Raw genomic sequence first — 22,798 nt, 5'->3', positions numbered from 1 at the left:
TGTATGGCTCGTGGCTTTAGACTGACTGGGGCTTGGCTTTGTGAAGGAAACCGAAGCTAGGTGTTGAAATGGTGGCTAGGCTGGAGGAAAAAAAAAAAGCAATGAAACTTGAAGGGAACTGAACAATCAGCAAATTTGTTCCTCAAGATTCCCTCCCTTCAAGTCTTTCTCCTCTCCCACACTAGGCCCATCTAGCCTCAGTGGTGGAAAAGGAACCTTACTGTAAATCGACTGCTTTTCCCTACACATTTCCTCAACTTCATAGATAATAAACCAAAGTGATTTACCAAGGGCCACCAGCTTAGGCAGTGCCAAGGCTGGGACCTAGGTCCCAAAGCTCATACTGTACTGCATCACTGCTTTGTACAGTACAGGCTGGCAAGACATAATGTGTGTAGATATTTTCTCCTACACGTGGTCAGCCAAGAGGAGAAAATTTCTGCCCCAGAACGTTATGGTTCCTACAGCAAGTAGGCGGTTACAAGGGAAGAGGCCGAAGTTTATGGTTTCTAGTCCTCAGGGTCTGATGCTTCAGCAATTCTGGTTTCATAACTGAAATTCAGCAGCTTTCCCATACCAAGACAACCTTCCTTAGCAAATATGCCTGGGCATAGCTCTACCTCTGCCTATTCTCACAGGACCTGCTCACTCCCCCCCGAGCTTCCTTTCTCTGGAAGCCACCAAGGCCAAAGTGGCTTTCCTCTCACTGACTCCCAGAGCCATAACTTCTAAATTGGGCCAGCTTTCAGTAAATCTGGTATTCCTGCTCCCTTCCCTCCTCCCCCAGACAAGCCAGCTCTTCAGATCCCAGACCTAGGTGAGGTGTGGTGGGTGAGATGATCCCATTCTTCCTTTCCATTAAACCCTCCCACACCCACAGGCGCTTCCTCCTTCTGCCAAAACAAACTTTATTGCACCAAAAAGAAAAAAAAAACTTCATTTATGTACAGTCAGATATAAAGACATCTCTTTGACTCCTGTGCATATATTTTCTCAACTTAAGATTAGGGCATAAAAGTCAGGCTGCTATGCCAGACATGCTCTGCCCCATGGCAGGGCCAAGGAGAAGATTGTCACTTGAAAGTGGGAACACTTAAGTGGATGACAGACAATACTGGACCCACAGACCAAGGGCATTCTTCTCGGCCCTGGACTAGCTCTGGGAATGGAAGAGGAAAATTGGAAGCAGGGTCCCTTTTTGAGTCTCTACGTGAACAAACTCAGGCTTCAGATATCCAAGATAAACAAGTTCCCCAAGCACACCACACTGTCTACTTCCTTTGCTTCCTGCCCTCTCAAGTAGGATGGTGCCCTTTGTGCCCTATCTCCTTCTACTTATTTCCCCAGCATCCCCATGATCCATATGGCAGAGACCTTCAGGTAAGCAAGGCAGGGAGGCATCATAGTCTCCCTTCTGTGTTTCTGGATGGAATAAAGCCCTGCACCACATGGATCACCGTTCCCTACTGGGCATCCCAATGGTAAGAATCTGCAAGTTTGGGGGAGAACAAATCAAACAGGAAGGATGGACTCCCTTGGTGTCCAAGTTACAGGGCATCCGAAGCACATTTTTCTGAGCCAACCAACTAAAGCATCACTGCAGCTAAACACAGAAGCAACACAGCCAGGCAAACACCCAATCAGAGCCAGTGACAAAGAGCAGCCGGGAGGGGATCAGGGAGTAGTCCCAGCTCCAATCCCCTTCTGCCACTGGCTACCATTGCTTCCCACAAATCCCCAGGGGTGAAGTGAGGAGGAGGACTATCGGCTGGGGTGAAAATACACAAGGACAGCCAAACAAATTACAATAAAGACTAGCATCAGTCTCCCCACTGTGTCCCACCCTCGAGAAATACCCTCATTGACTAGTACTCATGAAAATCTGTAAGGACTATTCTATGTAGTGGCTCTAATACCATACACACTGCACCGGCCTGCGTCAGGAACTTTTCAAATCAGTGATTGTGGGAACAGACAGTACTTTCAGGCTTCTTACGGTGCCTGGGTAGGCTTCACCAAGACCTGGGTTAGTCCCAGGCCTATTTTACCTTGTGTCTGAAACCTAAAATGGAGGAAATGGAGGGAGGGGAAAAAGGTGCTCAGGTGCTAGGTAAAGCTTACTGATCAGCAGCCTAGACTCCACCACTGTTCCTTCTCTTTGGTCTGTCTAGAACAGTGACTATAAATTAGGAAAAACAAAATTATGCTGGCCTGTGGGAAATAACATGGGAGGGGAGAGAGGGACGAAAAGGGCATTGGGGAGCCCTGCTTCAAGATTGAATATGAACAGAAACACCCAGACAGCTTAAATGTCACAAGACAGCCCCCACCCCAAGTTCCCTTCCAGATACCCCCGTAAGTCACTTGGGCACACTCCCTCTTGGAACTGCAATTTGTCTTCTCTCCTTAAGGAGCTGGCCCTGCGGAGAGGTGTGATGGTTGTTCTGTTTTGCCAGAGGCCTTTACCCCGGGTGCTCCTATAAAGGTACCTTGGCCCTGATTCAGGATGAACACAGCCCCAGGTGCTCCAGCGCCAAGGAGGTCAGACTGGGAACCCCCCCATTCCCACACTCTGGGATCTGAGCTTGCTCATTTCTTGCCATCTTGCAAGATGACGTCACGTTTGGAGGGAGATACACGGTGTGCCTCTCCATTCCTGGGGTGGGGGAAAGGGACTCTGCTGGGACTCTCAAGTTGGGGGAGGGAAGAGGGGGGTGGGGTCTAAACCCTCAGGCTCCCGTGCAGGTCTGTCTCTGTCCCAGATGAGCTGCTATCAGAGTCCATTTCAGCGTTCTCATTGTGGAGCCTCTCCAGCACTTTCTGACGAATCAGTCCCAGCCGCATCAGGAGGGACTGGTAGTCAAAGTGGCCTCGCTTCTCTCCAAAAGGGTCCTGCAAATAAAAGCAGACAAGGGAATTGAATGTTTAAGCATGGGTGGCTCAGCCTAGAGAGAACAGCTTTGGACCCAAGTGAAATACAAACTCACTTTCTAAACCATGAGAAGAAAAAACCTGAGCAGGGGCTGGGAAGGTGGCTCAGTGGTGGAGTGCTTGCCTTGCATGCATGAGGCCCTGGGTTCCATTCCTCAGCAGCACATAAGCAGAAAAAGCCGGAAGTGGCGCTGTGGCTCAAGTGGTAGCGTGCTAGCCTTGAGCTGAAGAGCTGAGGGACAGTGCCCAGGCCCAGAGTTCAGGCCCATGACCAACCAAAAAAAAAAAAAACCTTGAGCAGTTACAAATGCTGCGGCACACTTGCTGCCCCAGCCTCAGCTTGGGCTGACATTGAAATGTTTGCATTCAGCCGGGTACTAGTGGCTCATGCCTGTAATCCTAGCTACTTTACTCAGGAGGCTGAGTTCTGAGGATGAAGTTTAAAGCCAGCCTGGGCAAGGAAGTCCATGAGACTTATCTCCAATAAACTTTCAGAAAGTTGGAAGTGGAGCAATAACTCACATGGTAGAGCACTAGCCTTGAGCACAAAAGCTCGGGGACAGCACCCCGGCAGAGTTCAAGTTCTAGAACCCCGCCCCCCAACAACCCTTCCAGCGGCCTCCCCCCCCCCCACACCAAATGCCAATAATACAGAAAGACGGAGACATTCTATGAGAGGTGGGCTATCATTATTTGTGGGGGGATTTCACATGGGCTTCTGGAAATCAATGAGACAGCTAGAAAAGTTCAATACCTACTCTATAATCATTTAAGTATGCCTGTTTCCAACTAATCTCTAAAACCAAAGGGAATAATCATCCTTTATTTGCTATATGCAGGTATAGAAGCAAAAGTTCTAACTTCCAGATAAGCACCTGAACTCTTCCCCAGAGTTCATGTCATGACATGACATGACATCTTGGCAATCTCATCTAGGTTTCTGGACACTGCTCCAGGGCTACCTGGCTTTGATCTTTCTTAGTCTCTGTGATTTGAGATCAAACAGTATGGAAAAGTTTAACTGTCCTCAAACAATAAAATATGGGGAGCTGGATGCTGGTGACTCACACATGTAATCCTACCTACTCAGGAGGCTGAGATCTGAAGATCCACAGTTCAGGCAATAAAGTCCATGATTCTAAAGATTCTAAAGCTGGAAGTATAGCTGTGACTCAAGTTCTAGAGTGCTAACCTTGAGCATAAAAGCTCAGGAATAATCCCTAGGACCAAAGTTCAAGCCCCAGGAACTGCACAAAACAAAAACCAAACAACCAAATAAAACAAATGAAACATACCAAAAAAAGAACCATGGGTTGGGGACTGCAGTGCTTAATGCCTATATAATTCTATCTACTCAAGAGACCCAGCCTCAAAACTAGATGGGGGCAGAGTGCCAGCCCTAAGCAAGAAAGCCAAGTGAGAACTCAGTCTTGAGTTCAAGCCACAATACCAAAAAAAAAAAAAAAAAGTTTTAAGTACAATATAAGAACTTCAGCAGCACACTGCAGGGTTCAAGGTAAAACCTCTTTGCATGACAGTCACAAAAAGCTACACAATTTTCAATAGTCTGTCCTCTTTGCAGCTCACACAAAAAAATGCATTCCACTTTTTCTTTTTTTAGTTCTAAGGACAGAACCTAGAGCTTTGTGCATTTCTGTACTGGTTCTGGGGCTTGAACTCAGAGCCTGGGTACTATCCCTGAGATGCTTTACTACTTGTGCCACAGCCTTACTTCTGACTTTTTTGGTAGTTAATTGGAGATAAAAGTCAAACCATCTCTTTTCTAGCTAAGACACCAATGAGGGACCCAGCCAGAGACATAGAAGTGACTCTGGACAGAAGAACTGATCTGAAATTTGGTCAGTAAGAATCTCTTCCCTCCCTGTGTGCCAGTGGCACATGACTGTAATCCTTGTTCTCAAGTGACTGAGATCTGGAGAACTAAGGTTCAAGCCCAGGCACAAATCAGTGAGACTCTTGTCTCCAAAAATACCTGCAAAAAAACAGGGCTGTATTGGCTCACTCCTATAAAACTAGCTACTTAGGAGACTGAGATCTGAGGATCTGGGTTTGGAATCTATGGTGGCAGACAAATCTTCTACTTTTTTCTCCAGCTAACCAACAAAAAAGCCAGAAACTAGAGGCCTGGATCAAGTGGTAAAGTACCAGACAGGAACAACAACCAAAAAATTCCAATCAACACTGAGAACATGAGGCTCAGAGTTCAAACCCCACCATAAGCACATAAACAAACCAACACACAAACACAAATGCAATGCAGGCTGAAAGTGTGATTCAAGTAATGAGTGTCATCTGAGCAAGCAAGCAAGCAGAGAAAATGTGAGGCCATGTTTAAACTCTGGTACTGCGTCCACCTCCCAACCATATAATAGAAAGGAACTTCTTAATTAGGTAGGTGTGGTGGCGCATTTATATGGGTGATGGCATTTATATGGGAAGTGGAAGCAGGAGTACTTCAAGTTTAAGGCCAGCTCATGAAAAATGTAAGACCCTGGCTCAAAAAATTAAAAAAAGGGAACTGGGAGTGGCTCAAGGGATAGAGTATTTGTCTGACATGTCTGAGGTTCTGGGTTCTACTTCCTAGTACCACAAACAACAAAAACAACAACTTTTTTCTCTTCCTATACTAGGATTTGAACTCAGGGCCTCACATGTGCTTAACCTGCTGGCTGGGATGGTACTCCACCATTTGAACCATACCTCCAGCCCAGCTTCTTGCTGGTTATTTTGCAGGATTCTCCCAGGCTTTTCTGCTTAGGCTGACTTCAAACTGTGTGACCTTTCAGATCTTAGCCTCCCAAGTAGATAGGATTATAGGCACAAGCCACCACTTCTAAAACAAGAACCTCTTTATTTTTTGGTGGTCATGAGGCTTGAACTCTGCATGCTGTCCCTGAACAATTCAGCTCTATCACTACCACTTGAGCCACAGCATCACTTCCGGCTTTATCTGTGGTGCTGAGGAATCAAACCCAGGGCCTCATGCATGTGAGGCAAGCATTCTACAACTGAGCCACCTTCCCAGCCCCAAGAACCTCTTTATTAAAAGAAGCCCCAACCTGTCTATATTTTGAGTAACTAATCCAAATTAGCCCGGAACTTACCCTGAATTTTGACTCAGCCTCCTAGGTACCAGATTTACAGGCATGTGCCATCACACTCTCCCCACAACTGCATTCTTACTGGAAGCAAGATCACATCTCCCAAGTAAAGACAAAATGAACTGTTAATTGGCTATCACTTCTAGAAGAGAACTGAACATCCATGATTTGTTCGAACTACCTTTCTGTGATCCCTTAGGGATAGGGAAAAAATTTCAGGAGTAACTGTCATCATCCCTGAGATTCAGAGTGGTTGAAGATTATTGAGCAAAAAAGAATACTTCCTGGAGAAGAGGATGATTCAAATTACTCTGAGTACCTACTTTATGCCACGAACTAGGAACCAATTGTACATGACTTCAAACCAGTCAGTCTCTTCTCTGGGTTTCAATTCCTCAAATGACACAGGTTCCTTTAAGCTGTGCTATTCTCCAAGATGTGGATATTAACTTTAGGGTGTGGGGATTTCACATGATTTTCTGTGAGGCTTCTAGAATTAGCAGCAGAGGCTGTATTACCTGCATAGTCTGGCCTTGGAGGTGCAGGCGATCTTTGCAAGCTACCTCATAGAAGTCATAATATTCCAGGAAGGACTTTTCCATCACCCCTCTGAAAAATAAGTAGAGAAGTTAGAAACATTGAGGCAAATCTTCCTTTCACTTCTGAATCTTAATGTCAAATTACACAGCCAGAGTTCCTAAGGCCAGATTTTGTTTCCCACACAGATCTTTAAATGGAAAAACAGATGTTTGAGATAGCTCATTTCCCTTATAACTCAGAAATCACAAAACGAAAAGTCTGTAATACTCATCAATTGAATCCCAACCCTAACTCATGCCGTGCTCAGCTCTATAGTTTCCAAAGGTCTTCCCAAGCCTAAATCCTACTCAAAATCTCCTAGGAAGTTTAATTACAACTTTGTTTACTGAGGTCTAACACTCAGAAATAAACAACACTAAGAAATAGGTTTATTATGAAATGTTCCCTCCCTCACTGTCTATGCAACAGTTAGTATGAAGCCTTCATCAAATTGGAGGCTTCCTAAAGGCATGAACTGTCTCTCCCACCACTCTTCCCACTGGGACTCTTCAACAACTGAGAAACTCTCTGAACTTCCTCTTGGGTAATCCACATCTCTTTAAAAGCATGAGCCAGGACAGATATGGTGGTGTACTCGTGTAATATGGCAGCACTCAGGAGGCAGAGGCAGGAGGATTGAGATTGAAGCCAACCTTGCACTACATAGACCCTGTCTAAAAATAAAACAAGGGCTGGGGCACTTAAGCAAATGGCAGGACACTAAGTATGCCAAGCTCTTGGTTTGATCTGAACTACCAAGGAGGTAAAAAAATGTATGAACTACATTTTTCCTTTTCTATCTCCCTCAACACTGGATTCCACTCCAAAGGCCCTCAGTCATAGCAGGCCCTTTTAACACATACCGTAGGGGCTCAGGGCAGGGACATTTTCCTTCCATCATATCACAGACTGCAACTCTGATGGTCTCATGCCGGATACATTCATTGTAGTTTTTGCTGTCTCCTGGATGTCTTTCCTGTAATTTGGAAGATGCCATAAAATCCAAAAACAAAATTTATGCAGAAAGAAGCACCAATGGGAAGAGGCTTCAAAGGTAGTACCAGGAATGTGATATAAGCTATGACATTTTCCCCTACAGCATGAAGAACTAAGCTTTCTTTTCTTTTTTTTTTTTTTTTTGGTTGGTCATGGGGCTTGCACTCTGGGCCTGGGCACTGTCTTTCAGCTCTTCAGCTCAAGGCTAGCAGTCTACCACTTGAGCCATACCGCCACTTCCAGTTTTCTGGTGGTTTATTGGAGATAGGAGTCTCATGAACTTTCCTGCCCAGGCTGGCTTTGAAACATGTTCCTTAGATCTCAGCCTCCTGAGTAGCTAGGATTATATGCACGAGACACTGATGACCAGCTAAGCCTTTATTTTTTGAGAACCTTGGCTTCCCCACATATGCAAACACTCATTCTATTAAGGATCTTCTGGCCTATAATCAATGTACTAGATCCATCAAATTTTCTTCCATCAGCTGGGCATGGTGGCAGACACCTGAATCCCAGCCCTAAAGAGGCTGCGCTGGCAGATTTCAAGGCCTAGGCCAGCCTGAACTATATAGCAAGGCTCTATTTCTAGAATGAAAATTGTTGAACCTATCAGGTAAAGATTAAAAGGAAAACCACCACATACAGTAGACCCTTGCAATGCACGGGTATATAGTTCCACGGAGAAAACCAAAAATACTTAAGATTCATAGTGCTCACTATTATACACTGCAGATGTTTGATTCACTTCTCCAATAATGCTGCCCAACTTCTGCTAAATACATGCTGCCTTTCAACAAATCTCAAGCCAGGTACTGATGGCTCACACCTGTAATCCTAGCTATGCAAGAAGCTGAATTTTGAGGATCATAGTTTGAAGCCAGCCTAGACAGAAAAAGTCTGTGAGTCTCTTATGTCCAATTAACTATTAAAAAGCCAGAAATGAAGATGTAACTCAAATGGTAGAACACTAGTCTAGGGCAAAAAAGCTAAGGGACAGGGGCTGGGAAGGTGGCTCAGTGGTAGAGCGCTTGCCTTGCATGCCTGAGGCCCTGGGCTCCATTCCTCAGCACCACATAAGCAAAAAGAAAAAAGCCGGAAGTGGCGTTGTAGCTCAAGTGGTAGAGCACTAGCCTTGAGTTCTAGAGCTGAGGGACAGCGCCCAGGCCCAGAGTTCAGACCCCACGACTGGACCCCCCTTCCCCCCCCAAAAAAAGCTAAGGGACAGCACCCAGGACTCAAATTCAAGCTACAGTATCAATGTACACACGTGTGCTTGTGCATACCACTCCCACCCCCCCACCCCCCGCCTTGCCACACACACACTTTTTGCTTCAAACTTTTTTTTTTTTTTTTTTGTCGGTCGTGGGGCTGGAACTCTGGGCCTGGGCGCTGTCCCTCAGCTCTTCAGATCAAGGCGAACGCTCTACCACTTGAGCTACAGCGCCACTTCCTGCTTCAAACTTTTATCTTGCTTTTGGGGAGGTATATCTTTACAAAGTTAAGGATAGGTAAACACTCAGAAGCAGATCACACAATGACTTAACTCACAATACTAGAGGACCGACTAAGCTGTGTATCATGCGTGGAAATTCAAGTTTTGTTTTTGAAAATCATTCAGTTCATTTCTTCCTTTAAGACTGTTTGATAAGCCGGGCGCTGGTGGCTCACGCCTGTAATCCTAGCTACTCAGGAGGCTGAGATCTGAGGATCACGGTTCAAAGCCAGGCCGGGCAGGAGAGACCGTGAGACTCCTATCTCCAATAAATCACCAGAAAACCGGAAGTGGCGCTGTAGCTCAAGTGGTAGAGTGCTCGCCTTGAGCTGAAGAGCTGAGGGACAGCGCCCAGGCCCAGAGTTCAAGCCCCATGACTGACAAAAAAAAAAAAAAATGACTGTTTGATAGGGCTGGGAAGGTGGCTCAGTGGTAGAGCGCTTGCCTTGCATGCATGAAGCCCTGGGTTCGATTCCTCAGCACCACATAAGCAAAAAGAAAAAAGCCGGAAGTGGCGCTGTGGCTCAAGTGGTAGAGCGCTAGCCTTGAGCTGAAGAGCTGAGGGACAGCTACCAGGCCCAGAGTTCAGGCCCCACGACCAGACCCGCCCCCCCCCCCCAAAAAAAAAAGACTGTTTGATAATATATATGGTGCCTAAAACTGTTTTTAATTTTTTTTCCTCTGGTCCTGAACTCAGGCCTGGGCACTGTCCCTGAGTCTCTTTGTGCTCAAGGCTAGAGCTCTACCACTTGAGCCAGAGCACCATATCTGGCTTTTTTTTTGGTTGTGAGGCCTGAACTCTGGACCTAGGTGCTGTCCCTCAGCTCTTCAGCTCAAGGCTAGCACTCTACCACTTGAGCCACAGCGCCACTTCCAGCTTTTTTCTATTTACATAGTGATGAGGAATCGAGCCCAGGGCCTCACGCATGCAAAGCAAGCGCTCTACCACCTTTCCAGCCCTTCTGGCTTTTTCTGAGTAGTTTATTGGAGATAAGAGTGCCATGGACTTTCCTGCCCAGGCTGTCTTTGAACTGTGATCCTCAGATCTTAGCATCCGAAGTAGTTAGGATTATAGGCAAGAGCCACCAATACCGTTTAAAATTGTGTTTTTTAAAGTGTTCAAGTTGGGGCTGGAAAGGTGGCTCAGTGGTAGAGCGCTTGCCTTGCATGCATGAGGCCCTGGGTTCGATTCCTCAGCACCACATGAGCAAAAAGAAAAAAGCCGGAAGTGGCACTGTTGTTCAAGTGGTAGAGTGCTAGCCTTGAGCTGAAGAGCTGAGGGACAGTGCCCAGGCCCAGAGTTCAGGCCCCACGACCAGACCAAAAAAAATAAATAAATAAAGTGTTCAAGTATGACAATATTCTATTTGTGTTTTCACCATTCAAAGCGCTATTTAGTGAAACTAATGTGCATAGTTTTCTCTTTTCTTTTTTTTTTGCTGGTCTCTGGACTTGAACTCTGGGCCTGGGTGTGTTCCTGAGCAACTTTTGCTCAAGGTTAGCATTCTACCACAGCTCAACTTCTCGCTTTTGCTGTGATTGGAGCTAAAAGTCTCACAGATTGTCCTGCCCAGGCTGGCTTTGAACTGTGATCCTCAGATCTCAGCCTCCTGAGTAGGATTACAGGCATGAGCCACGGGAGCCAGGAAGGCTACATAGTCTTTAACTCCTATTTCCTAAATGGGAGCAGGAATGTTTCTCTCTTTCCCATTTGTTTCTAGTTAACCTTGCTATGCTAAATTCCATTTCTTTCTATTTAACCTTGCTATACAAATTCTTGCTAAAACAAACAAAAATGAAAATAATACATACAATAGAACAGGCTTACTAGTTGGACAATTGCGGTTCATGTCTATAATCCTAGTTACAAGGAGGGTAAGACCTGAGAACTGTGGTTCAAAGCCACCCTTCAGAAGGTTGAGACTCTTTAACTCCAATTAACTACTAAAAAGCTGGAAGCAGAGTTACGGTTCAGGTGGTACAGCATCAGCTCTGAGTAAAAAAGCTAAGGAAAATGCCCAGGCCCTGAGTTTAAGCTCTAGTACCAGCATGGGGGGGGGGGGGGGAGGGGGAGGGTTTGGTAGGGAGGAGTAAGGGGATGAAAAATGCCATCAATTAGTAAAAGATGCTTCACGGTGTCAGGCTCAGGCAGCTTACATCTGTAATCCTAACTACTCAGGAGACTGACATGTGAGGATCATGATTTGAAACCAGCTCTGGCAGAAGTTTGTGAGACTCTTATTTCCAATAAAAAACTTAGAAAAAGCCAGAAGTGGTGCTGTGGCTCAAATGTTGGAGTGCTAGCCTTGAGCACAAAGAGGTTCAGGGACAGAGCCCAGGCCCTAAGTTCAAACTACAGAACTGGCAAAAAAACAACAAATAAAAAAGATGCTTTGCTGGGCGCCAGTGGCTCACACCTGTAATCCTAGCTACTGAGGAGTCTGAGATCTGAGGATCATGGTTCAAAGCCAGCCCGGCAGGAAAGACCATGAGACTCCTATCTCTAATAAAACATCAGAAAACCGGAAGTGGCGCTGTAGTTCAAGTGGTAGAGCACTAGCCTTAAGCTGAAAAGCTGAGGGACAGGGCCCAGATCCACGACCGACCAAAAAACAAAACAAAAAAAAGATGCTTCATGTTAACTCCTTTATATACCTCTAGGATTCCAGAATCATTGAAAACCTAAATCATTCTAAATCTATCAGAAGGAGAGCTTGAGATTTTTCAAAAGAAAAAAATGTAGCTAGCCGGGTGCCAGTGGCTCACGCCTGTAATCCTAGCTACTCAGGAGGCTGAAATCTGAGGATCACGGTTCAAAGCCAGTCTGGCCAGGAAAGTCCCTGAGACTCTTATCTCCAAAAGACCACTAGAAAACTGGAACGGGAAGTGGTGCTGTAGCTCAAGTGGAAGAGTTCTCACCCTGAGCTGAAGACCTGAGGGATAGCGCCCAAGCCTAGAGTTCAAGCCCCACAATCAAAAAAAAAAAAAAAAGTAGCTGGGCATGGTGGCTACAAATATAAATAAACCTAGCTACTCAGAAGGCTGAGATCTGAGGATCACAGTTTGAAATCAGACCAGGCAGAAAAGTCTCCATGAAGCTCTTATGTCCAATTAATCATTCAAAAACTGGAAGTAGCACTATGGCTCAAGTGGTAGAGCTCTTAGTTTTGAGCACAAAGAGGCTAAGGGACAGCTCCCAGGCCCTGAGTTCAAGTGCCACAGCTGACCAAAAAAAAAAAAAAAAAAAAAATCCAAAAAACACTGTAAATTTGGAGTGTTAGTCAATGGTAGAGCATTTGATTGGATGATCATGGTTCCAAGCCAGCCTGAGAAGGAAAGTCCACGAGACTCTTCAAAAGCTGAGGAACAACACCTAGGTCCTGTGATCAAGCCTCAAGCATAGCACACGCACTCGTACACACGTACACACACACATACACGAAGGTACTTTGAAAACAATGATAAATCTTGTCTTGGATGCTTATTGTTAAATCTCCAGTATTAAATTCATCTGTGTTATCATGGAAATACATGAATATCTGAGCAAACTATCAGTATTTACCTCATATAGTCAAAATGACCTAAATAAGAAATTATACATAAAAATCTGCCATTCTCCCTTCCCTCTCTCCCTGTCTTCCTTCTCCCCCCTTCCTCCTTCATTGCACCAGGACCTCAGCCTGGCCTTCTGAGCATCCACCACATTTGGCTTGGGTCTATTCAGAGCCGCATCCAAAAAATGACCAGAGGGACGGTTAACCAGCTGCTTCTCCTCCACCGGTTTACTCAACCCGCATACAGCCCCTTTATGCCCCTTCTCAGGAGGAAGTAGCCAGATGACTGTGGTCATCCCATTTCCAAATCCAAGATGCTGTGCACTGGCCTAAAACCATTCAAATGGGCAAAACAAGTTATGTGCTACAAGTCCCCGCTCACTACAAGTGCTGCTTTTACCCTGCCTATAAAAGCTCTGCTATAACCAAACTCATTGTGACATCTCTGATCCCAACCAGGAAGTTAGCCTGGGAGTGTACCCCAATAAACTTTCCTGTCAATCTTTTGAAAAAAAAAATCTATCATTATTGGGCATACGGTATACCTTTGGGAAAGTGTGTTTACTATACATTCTCTATGGTAGTACTGACTAGAATATTCTAGCCTTAGCTAATGATCAGATCCTTTGGTTCTATGGATAACAGTACTTAATTTGTAAATGTGGAGGCACTACTGAGGATTGAACTCAGGGACCTCAAGCTTGTTAAGCAGGTACTCTCCTGCTTGAGCTACACCACCAGCTGCATTACAGCACTTCCTAATGCTGAATGGCTTACTTAAGGGGATGCTGCAAAATGCAGGTATAATGAATAATCTATGGCTGCCAATGCTCACACTGTAAATCAAAATTAATTTCCATATGACTGCATTGACTTCCACTCTGTAGAATAACCCAAGCCAAATACTTTAATAGTGTTACTTTAATTTTTACAAATAAAGAACATATACTCAGCCAGATGCCAGTGGCTCCTATCTATAATCCTAGCAACTCAGAAGGCTGAGTTCTGAGGATTGTGATTCAGAGCTCTGAGATTCTTATCGCCAATTAACCAGCAAGAAGCCTAAAGAAGAAGCATAGCTCAAGTGGTAGAGCAACTGCTGTGAGCAAAAAAAGGTGAGCAAGAGTACCACACTCCAAGTTCAAGCACCAGTACAAGCACAACCCCTCAAAAACAAAACAACCAGAAAATACACTCAGCTGACTTTTTCTCCTACAGTGAGAAATGTAATATATGGGGCTGGGAAGAGCTAGAGGGAAGGCAAGTATCTCAGATCTCTTAGAGCCCCCCCCCCCAATATTATAGGGGTCAGAGCCTTACCTGTTCAAAACCAGGTTCATTGTGGTAGGGGTTCTCAGTCATCAGGGACTGGATGGAGATGAGCACGGAAGAGATGCTCTGGGCAGGACTCCAGGCTGGGCCAGTCCATGTACTACAAACAGCAGAGCAAAGGGAAAAAGTTGAGCAGAAAAGGATCTGGGAGGGGATACAGATAGCAGTAGCAGCAGCAGCACCACCCCAAATGACTCACCAGGAGTTTCTCTTTCATGATTAATGTTTTGGTTATTCCCAGCCTCTGTCCCACCCTCATACATCAGAATCAGTCAACTGTCTAATCTTCCTATCAAATAGGACAGAAAAGGGGAAAGCAAGTAAGGTAACTGAAGGAATTTTCTCTGGGCTAGAAAAGATGCAGTAGCCAGCAAGCATAATTGTATCACAATAGAAGTCTTAAGAAAGGCTGGGAAGGTGGCTCAGTGGAAGAGTGCTTGCTTTGCATGCCTGAGGCCCTGGGTTCAATTCCTCAGCACCACATAAGCAAAAAATAAAAAAAGCCGGAAGTGGTGCTGTGGCTCAAGTGGTAGAGTACTAGCCCTGAGCTGAAGAGCTGAGGGACAGCGCCCAGGCCTAGAGTTCAGGCCCCACAACCGGACCCCCCCAAAAAAAGTCCTAAGAAAATAATTCTAAAGGTTGTCTAAATATTAACCTCTGTAGACCTCAGAGCTTTATTTATTGATTGGTTGGTGGTACATTAGTGAGGGAGAGCAGTTAAGCAGAGGCCCACAGGTGACTGAAGCCATCTGGTTAGAGTCCATGTGGTAAGGCTAATGATCAGGGAGCTAGTTCTCTAACAAGCCCAAAGTAGTGTCAAATCCTCTGAAGACCACACCATAGGTGTGATCCATTCAAGTATAGGAAGAAAGTAATGGGTACTTCCAGACTGTGGAAGATCTGAAAATACCATATGGAAAACAACTTGAACATGAATAGAAATTTCAAAATTGCTCCCTTTTTTCATAAACCTCACTAAGTATTAAGGGGAGGGGACAGCTTAGATATCAATGACATTTACTTTTAGCTCATTTAATTGACAGAGTGGCACCAGAGCTATAAGCCAAATACAACCTGAGCCAGGACTAAGCTTGTTTGACTTAACTGGCCACTATCCTTTCCCTACTAGGGAAAATCCAAATCAGCCATGAGCAGTTGTTCCTATGTGCCTGCAGCTCCTCTCTTCCAGTTTTGCTCCCCTAGATAGAGCTCCCCGTCTCCTGCTACTCCTAACTTTACATAATTAGGAATTCAAGCTAACAGAACCAACTCTCATTCCATCTCTTTTGTCAGTAAGTTAGCCCAATGTTTTACTAGGTCAAAGGCTAATGTGGCTATCAGAGTTAACTTAAGAAATGTAGTAGGAATTTTTTTCTTTTTGTTGGTTGAACTCTGGGCCTGGGTGCTGTCCCTCATTCAGCTCTTCAACTCAATGCAAGTGTTCTACCTCTTGAGCCACTACCACTTCTGTTTTTGTTTTTTTGTCAGTTGTGGGGACTGATCTCTGGGCCTGGGCACTTTCCCTGAGCTCTTCAGCTCAAGTTTAGTGCTACTACTTGGGCCACAGCACCACTTCCGGTTTTTTCTGCTTATGTGGTGCTGAGGAATGGAACCCAGGGTCTCATGCATGCAAGGCAAGCACTCTACCACTGAGCCACCTTCCCAGCCCCCACTTCCAGTTTTCTGGAGGTTGATTTGAGATAAGAGTCTCACAAACTTTCCTACATGAGTTGGCTTTGAACCGTGATCCTTCAGATCTCAGCCTCCTGAGTAGCTAAGATTACATATGTGAGCTACTGGTGCCTAGTGGAATTTTTTTCTACACGGTGATTCATCATAAAATTTCTAATCCAGGGTAATTTCTCCTTTCCTACTACTTTACCACAGAACCTTCCTATCCTGTTTCTCCTATGAGCTGGTCTATGCTCCAAACAGCTTTATATTGGCCTAATGAGACCACTTTAGTGAACAAATTTCACATTGAAGGACTTTACCACAATGGGAAATACATGTATGCATGTGCGTACATGAGCACACACACGTGCACACACACATAATATTCCACTACCAGACAAAAAAAATCATGGTACCTTACTAAGATGAAAGATTTCAAAAACAACCTACTACAAAGGATTTCCTTACTGCTGTAATCACAACAAAATATGGATTTGAGCATTCTAGAGAAATGAATTCCATCTCAAGTATACTTCAGATGCCTCCCCACCACCCTCAAAATTGGAAAACAGGAGGCGAGCACTGGTGGCTCACGCCTGTAATCCTAGCTATTCAGGAGGCCGAGATCTGAGGATCATGGTTCAAAGCCAGCCGGGGCAGGAAAGACCGTGATTCTCTTATCTCCAATAAACCACCAGAAAACTGGAAGTGGAGCTGTAGCTCAAGTGGAACACTTGCCTTGAGCTGAAGAGCTGAGGGACGGCGCCCAGGCCCAGAGTTCAAGCCCCACGACCAACCAGATTACCTTTTAAAGATAATCTGTTCCCTCTCCACTGATATTCAGATTATGATAAAAAAAAAAAAGACCAACCCCAAAATGCTAGAGGATTTTAACTAACCCATGAAAGCAATTTAGCAAAATAAATGGGAACTTCATGAAGCAACATTTCAGTAGCACCAAGGAAAATATACTTGAAACTTACATTTCATAGTTTACCTGACTTTCAGTGTCAGACATTTTCATCCAATTGTTCAATTATACCCACAATCACTACCACCATCTCCAAAGTAATTCACTAAAAGATTCAGTAAGATACCCATAACCTTGAATGGCACAGATCTGCAGCTTTTCTCAATCTGTTTTGGAGCTTAAAGCCCCTTCATGTCCTCAGAGAGTAGTTCTTAAACTGGAGTATGCTTGGATGACCTGTAAAAAAACAGACTGCTGGCCCCACCCAAGAGTTTCTGATATACTACAACTGGAGCGAGTGGGCCCCTAAATCTGTAGATGCTGCTATGCTAGCTCAGGGACCAAGCACTGAGAACCACTTCATAAGATATATCTTGTATGCCGTGCGCTGGTGGCTTACATCGGAAATCCTAGCTACTCAGGAGGCTAAGATATGAGGATCACAGTTCAAAGCCAGCATGGACAGAAACGTCCCTGAGACTCTTATCTCCAATTAACCACCAGAAAACCAGAATTGGTGCTGTGGCTCAAGTGGTAAAGTGCTTGTCTTGAAGCTGAAGACCTCAGGGATAACATCCAGACATCCAAGCCCACAGTTCAAGTCCCAAGACCCTCCTCCCCCCAAAAAAGATATATCTTGTATATAATAATTTGATCTCCCTCCTTTTCCATCTAGAATTGTACCAGTCAAGTATCATATACTTCTGAGAAAAACTGAGAAAAGTCAAGCATATTTTACCTTGCAGTTCAAATGGGGAACCCTGGTTGTTGAAAACTGGTTTAGATCAATCACTTGCTAACAACCAACTTGGCTACTAGGAAGTCTTACCCTAGAATACTCAAGCAGACTTTCCCATTGCGGTAGAAGTTGGGGTTAAACCTCACTGTGTTATTGCCCGTTGTCATCAGTTTGACCCGAGGTGGGTGGATGGGATAGTCAGGTGGACATCGAAACACGAACAGGAAGAAACCTCCTTCATAAGGTGTGTCAAATGGGCCTGTGATCAATGCATGAATCTGTAAAATAAAACCCCATCTCAAAATTGTGAGGTAATGCCCCACCCAGCCCCTCTTGGACCCCTGTGAGAAATAGGGCCACTGTCTGTGGAGTCCAAATTCCATGTTCTTGCCATACAGAATGAACAGTCCGTACTCATTCATATAGGTGGATTTAGAAATTTAAGAAATCCTGTTACAATGGAGTAGCATCATACTCAGGGGCTATGTTCCAAAGTTAAAGCTCAAAGTGAATACCAAGTCTTACCAAAAATCACTCATCCCTTAAAGCATAGTTTTTGTGTAGACCTCCCTCATCAGCATTACACAGATAAAAATGGACAGAATATTATTGTGTAAAATGTATTATGTACCTGTATTTTTATTTTTATTTTTTGGTCGTGGGGCTTGAACTCTGGTCTGACCGCTGTCCCTGCGCTTTTCAGCTCAAGGCTAGCGCTCTACCACTTGCGCTACAGCGCCACTTCCTGTACCTGTATTTTTAATATTAAGAAACCAATATGTATTTTACTGAGTATGTATGTTTGAATTTGCCTAGGTTAAACATGCATGATGCATGCCACAAAGGGGAGGTAAAAATGAAAAAGAGGAAAAGGATCGGAGGCCACAGCACCAGTGTCAGTTAACAGTGCAGCACTGAAGGTTATGATGAATACCTAGTGTCTGCTTGCTTCCTCCATGGATGATGAATATGGCTCAGGCAGCATCTAGCTGTGCCAATGGTACAAAAAATAATGGGGAAATCAAATCTCAGAGTCCACTCAGGGCCACTCAGAACTTTCCCTAGCACTACCGGTTAAAAAAATAAAAAATCAGCCAGGCGCCAGTAGCTCACACCTCTAATCCTAGCTACTCAAGAAGCTGAGATTTGAGGATCATGGTTCAAAGCCAGGTGGGGCAGGAATAGTCCTTGAGACTCATGTCCTATTAACCACCAGAAAACCAGAAGTGGCGCTATGGCTCAAGTAGTAGAGTGCTAGCCTTGAGCTAACGAACTCAGGGACAGTGCCCAGGCCCAGAATTCAAGCCCCATGACTAACCAAAAAATACATAAATAAATCAAAATTTCATAGAACACTGAATAGTCTTCCTCTACAAGCCATAATTATTGAACAGGACTTCCCTTCCTGAAGGGAAAAAACCTGAGGTGACTCAGTTGTGTTTCTTCTCCAAAGGCTCTTAAGTACTAAATCTGCTTAGAATTTGAACAGCAAGAAGAAAAAGAACATTGCCTCACCTATAGTCCCAGCTTTGACCTGCTAACAGCCTAGGTTAGTCTAGCCACCTACACATATCAAGCCCAACTACTCTCAAGATGGCGTCAATTCTGGGACATGGGCTTAGCATTAGTATTTTGGGACAAGATGTCTCAGGAAAAACATTTTCAACTTTTGCAAAAAGAAAAAAAAAATCAATTTAAAGGGAAGACTACTCAAAACAAAAGGATACTTTTTTGTTGTTGTTTTTGTCCGTCATGGAGCTTGAACTCTGGGCCTGAGCGCTGTCCCTCAGCTCTTCAGCTCAAGGCAAGCGCTCTAACACTTGAGCCATAGCACCACTTCCAGTTTTCTGGTGGTTAACTGGAGATAAAAAGTTTCACAAACTTTCCTACCCTGGCTGTCTCTGAACCGTGATCCTCAGATCTCAGCCTCTTGAGTAGCTAGGATTATAGGAGTGAGCCACCGGCGCCCAACTAAAGCTAAATTTTTATTTCAAGAAATCTGAAACTCTCAGTTCTTACTGAAAACAATACTAGATTTTTAGGAAAACTGATTTCTTCCCAATATCTGTTTATACCCATATTCTTTCCCAAGGGTAGAACACTCAATGCCAGAGAAGGTATTTACTTATGTCAGAGAAATTTGATATTATGTAGTAAGCTTTCTCTGGTAGAGGACAAGAAAGGAATGGTCTTTGGAGTAGAAGGGATGTTCATAAGCAGTTAGTAAAGACAAGAGCCTAAACAAAGCCATTTAACGATAAACCCTTCAGCCACACTGGCCCTTTCCCCAACTTGTCCCCACTTAAAGTACCACTATTAAGATCAAAAGTGGCAAGATGAGGGGAAGAGCTAAGCAGTGCAGTAGCTAGAGTGACTGACTATATAATTTTTCATCCAGACTGGCCTATGAATAACAAAGTTGGGGCAACAGGCACAAACTGTTATTTGCAATGTCAACCAGGATCTATATGCACCTAAGTAATGGACACTTGTGTAGGGCTCTGCTCTACCTTACTGTACGACCCTGGCAAGCCACTTACTCTCTTGGGGGGGTGGAGGGGGGGGCCTTGATTTATTCACCTATATTGCCAGAGAGGTAAGCAGAGTAATCTTTCAGACAACTTTATGGGCCCAATTTCCCAATAACCCCCACCAACTCCCATCAAGTTACATACCTTAGTCATGTCAACAGTATCAGGCACAACGAACATTCCTGGAGGAGGCTCCTTATAAATGGACATGATATCCCTGCATGACACCAAGAGGAGGTGGGGGACACAGTGAGGGAGGAGGGAAAAAGGGAATCCCTTAAATAGGACAGTTGTTATCACGTCAGTGAGGGCAGGGTTCGAGAAAGTGGTGCTTGGTACCACAAATGTTTGCACTGTCTTGCTGACTGAGAAATCTTAACTGAGTAGTCAGGCAGGCAGAGAGCATATTATCAAAGGAGCATTGTTTTCTTAGGGGGAGGGTAGGGAGAGGGAAAAAAATAACTAGAGATCCCAACAGCATCAGATGTCACCCTGAAAAAGCCACATCCCTGTTACTCTCACTTCCTCCCACATGGAAACTCACTTCCCAACTCAGAGATTCCTAGTTATTATACTGAATATCAAGTGTAGATCTTCTTAGTAACTAGAAAGTCATAATTCCCCCCCCAAAAAATCGTTCTATAAACCATTCAGTGCAAGCCAATAGGAAGCAAAACTACTTCTTGCCCAGGAAGCAACAGGATAGAGATATCTTCAGCTGGGGAGAGGGAATGCTTTGAAATCACACAATCTCACATCTGTAAATCTCACATCTGTAAGATGATGTGTTGTGTCTACTACAGATGAGATGATTTCTAGGTCATATATCGCCAACCAGAATGGGTCAGTTGAGAGCAACAGGCTTAGGAAAAGCATTGGCCTGGTGTTAAAGTGTAGGAAACATGCTAGGGTAATAGGAACATTTAAAAAAAAAAAGTGTAAACAGGAGACAGCAAAGAAATACTGGCAAACTCAAAGGTGTAACTAAATTGGAAGACCGAAACAGCTAAAAGAGTAGAGTTGCATGCTGAATTTAAGTTAAGAGGTGGCAATCTCAAAGTCGGTATCCTCCTTCAGGCACTGTGCCAGGTACTTCACACACTGCATACTGTTTAACTTTCATTACAAACTTGAAAAGTGAATAGGCAGCCATCTAAAGAAACTTGGGGTGATACTACCTAAAGGAGAAAGCTTGTGATGGAGGCATGGGAAGAAATCTGGTCATCCAGAAACAAGTTTTGGGAGTAATAGATAAACAGTATTACATTGCTCTTGTGCGACAGGTACTAACACCAAGTACTTTTGCAAAACATATCTATTAAATGATATGATCTAAGATCAGTCACCCAAGAAATAAGTACAGAAAGGACTCAGGTCTTTGTTCCTGTGTCTGAATTAAGTATATTTGCCTCACAACAGTAAACCAGAGGAGCTGGGAGGAAAATATAAGAAAGAACATCCTGAATGGGATATTACAACCAGAATGCTAGCGGAAGAGGAGCCTCAGTTTCTAGAACAGATGGGAGAGTGGTACTGCTCTGGGTTACTAGAAAAATGGGTTCGAGGGAAAGATCTGGTAAGTGAAGGAAGCTATCCAGACCTAGGGAGGGGACCATGTGTTTGGGGGGGGGAGGTGTTGAGGAAACTGAGGGTAAAAACGAAAGCTGGTTCAGTCTGAGGGCAGGGGCCAAGCAAGCAGAATAGGCCACAAAAAGTGCAAAGAGATTGGGGGGGGGGGGAAGCGACGGGTGGGGCGGGCGGGCAGCATCAAGGTAGGTTGGGGTGAGGAAAAAGGGCGGCGCGGAGGGCGGGAGGAGGTGGTACCGTAGTGGCAGAGGGTCGGGTTTCAGTCAGGAGGTAGGGGGGTGTTGGGAGGGTGTCCGGAGCCAGGGCTCCGGGGAGGTCGCCGAGGGGCGGGGTCGGACCTGGGCACGTGAGGGGGGGGGTTAGGAGCCCGTGGATCTGGGGTGGAGGCGGGGGGAAAGGGACCAGGCTCTGGACATCCCGGGCTGTGGAGATCTGGGCCTGGGGAGCCGGGCGGCCAGAGTGAGCTGTGGTGCGGAAAGGCAGGAGGCGGGGAAGGTCGAGCCCCGGAGCTCGCAGCTGGGGGAGGAAAACCCCGGCTCACCGCTTGATCCGGAGCAGACACTGCGGCGCGGTTCTCTCGCCGTCCCAGTCGGAGCTGAGCGTGGGATCCCAGTGGCTAAGCAGCGCGGCCCCGTGGGCAGCGGCCGAGGGCGGGAGCCCCGGCAGCGGAGCCAGGCCGCTCCCCGGCCCCCCGGCCCCGCCCGCCGCCGCCGCCGCCGCCGCCCAGACATCCGGCAGGAAAGGGGGCCCGAACCCGCCGCCGCTGCCGCTAACGCCGACCACACCAGCGACGCCGCTCGCTCCGGGGCCTGTCGCCCCGGCACCCGCCGTCGCTGCCTCCTCAGTCGGACTCTCCGCCATCGCTGCTTCGCTTCCGGGGCCGCTCGGCAGCACGTCCGCCGACCAGAGCGGCCGCTACTCCCGCACCACAGAGAGCCGGGCCAGAGTGTCCCTACCCTCCGCTTCCCCTGCCCGGGCGGCGCTAGCTCCGCCCACCCCGCCAGGACCAGCGAGAGGCGCCGTGCCAGAGCGTCCACCCGGTCCTCCGGGGCGGGGGCGGGGGCGGGGGCGGGGGCGGAGGCGGGGCCGGAAAGCGGGAGGACTCGGGCTCCGCAGCCGCAGCCGCAGCCGCACGGGTAGCGCGTTCGGCGGGAGGAGCTATGCACTGAACGGTGCATTTTCCAGCATTGACTAGTGAGAAGAAAAGTTCAGAGGGAGTGGGGAGAGCCTGATCTACTGCCCTAAAGGAAGCGATCCTCAACTTGCCCAGGGGTAAGACTGGAGATCTAGC

At 45.9% G+C, this 22,798-nt stretch overlaps 1 protein-coding gene across 1 annotated transcript; it reads right to left on the bottom strand.

Annotated features, from left to right (window-relative positions):
* Window positions 1-888: 888 nt before the first annotated feature.
* On the bottom strand, window positions 889-22,465 carry Ube2z (ubiquitin conjugating enzyme E2 Z). Its single transcript, XM_070028286.1, has 7 exons — window positions 22,049-22,465; window positions 20,065-20,137; window positions 17,480-17,667; window positions 13,995-14,106; window positions 7,496-7,608; window positions 6,572-6,662; window positions 889-2,892 (listed from the first exon to the last, which is right to left on the bottom strand). The coding sequence occupies exons 1-7, from the start codon at window positions 22,366-22,368 to the stop codon at window positions 2,722-2,724; spliced, it is 1,068 nt and encodes a 355-aa protein (XP_069884387.1). The 5' UTR covers window positions 22,369-22,465; the 3' UTR covers window positions 889-2,721.
* Between the last annotated feature and the right edge of the window lie 333 nt (window positions 22,466-22,798).

This window comes from Dipodomys merriami, unplaced genomic scaffold, assembly GCF_024711535.1.
Source record: "Dipodomys merriami isolate MVZ:Mamm:240054 unplaced genomic scaffold, mDipMer1.0.p SCAF_19, whole genome shotgun sequence".
Taxonomy (NCBI): Eukaryota; Metazoa; Chordata; class Mammalia; order Rodentia; family Heteromyidae; genus Dipodomys; species Dipodomys merriami.
Note: the sequence above shows the minus strand (reverse complement) of the source record. Positions and strands in the feature narration are given on the sequence as shown.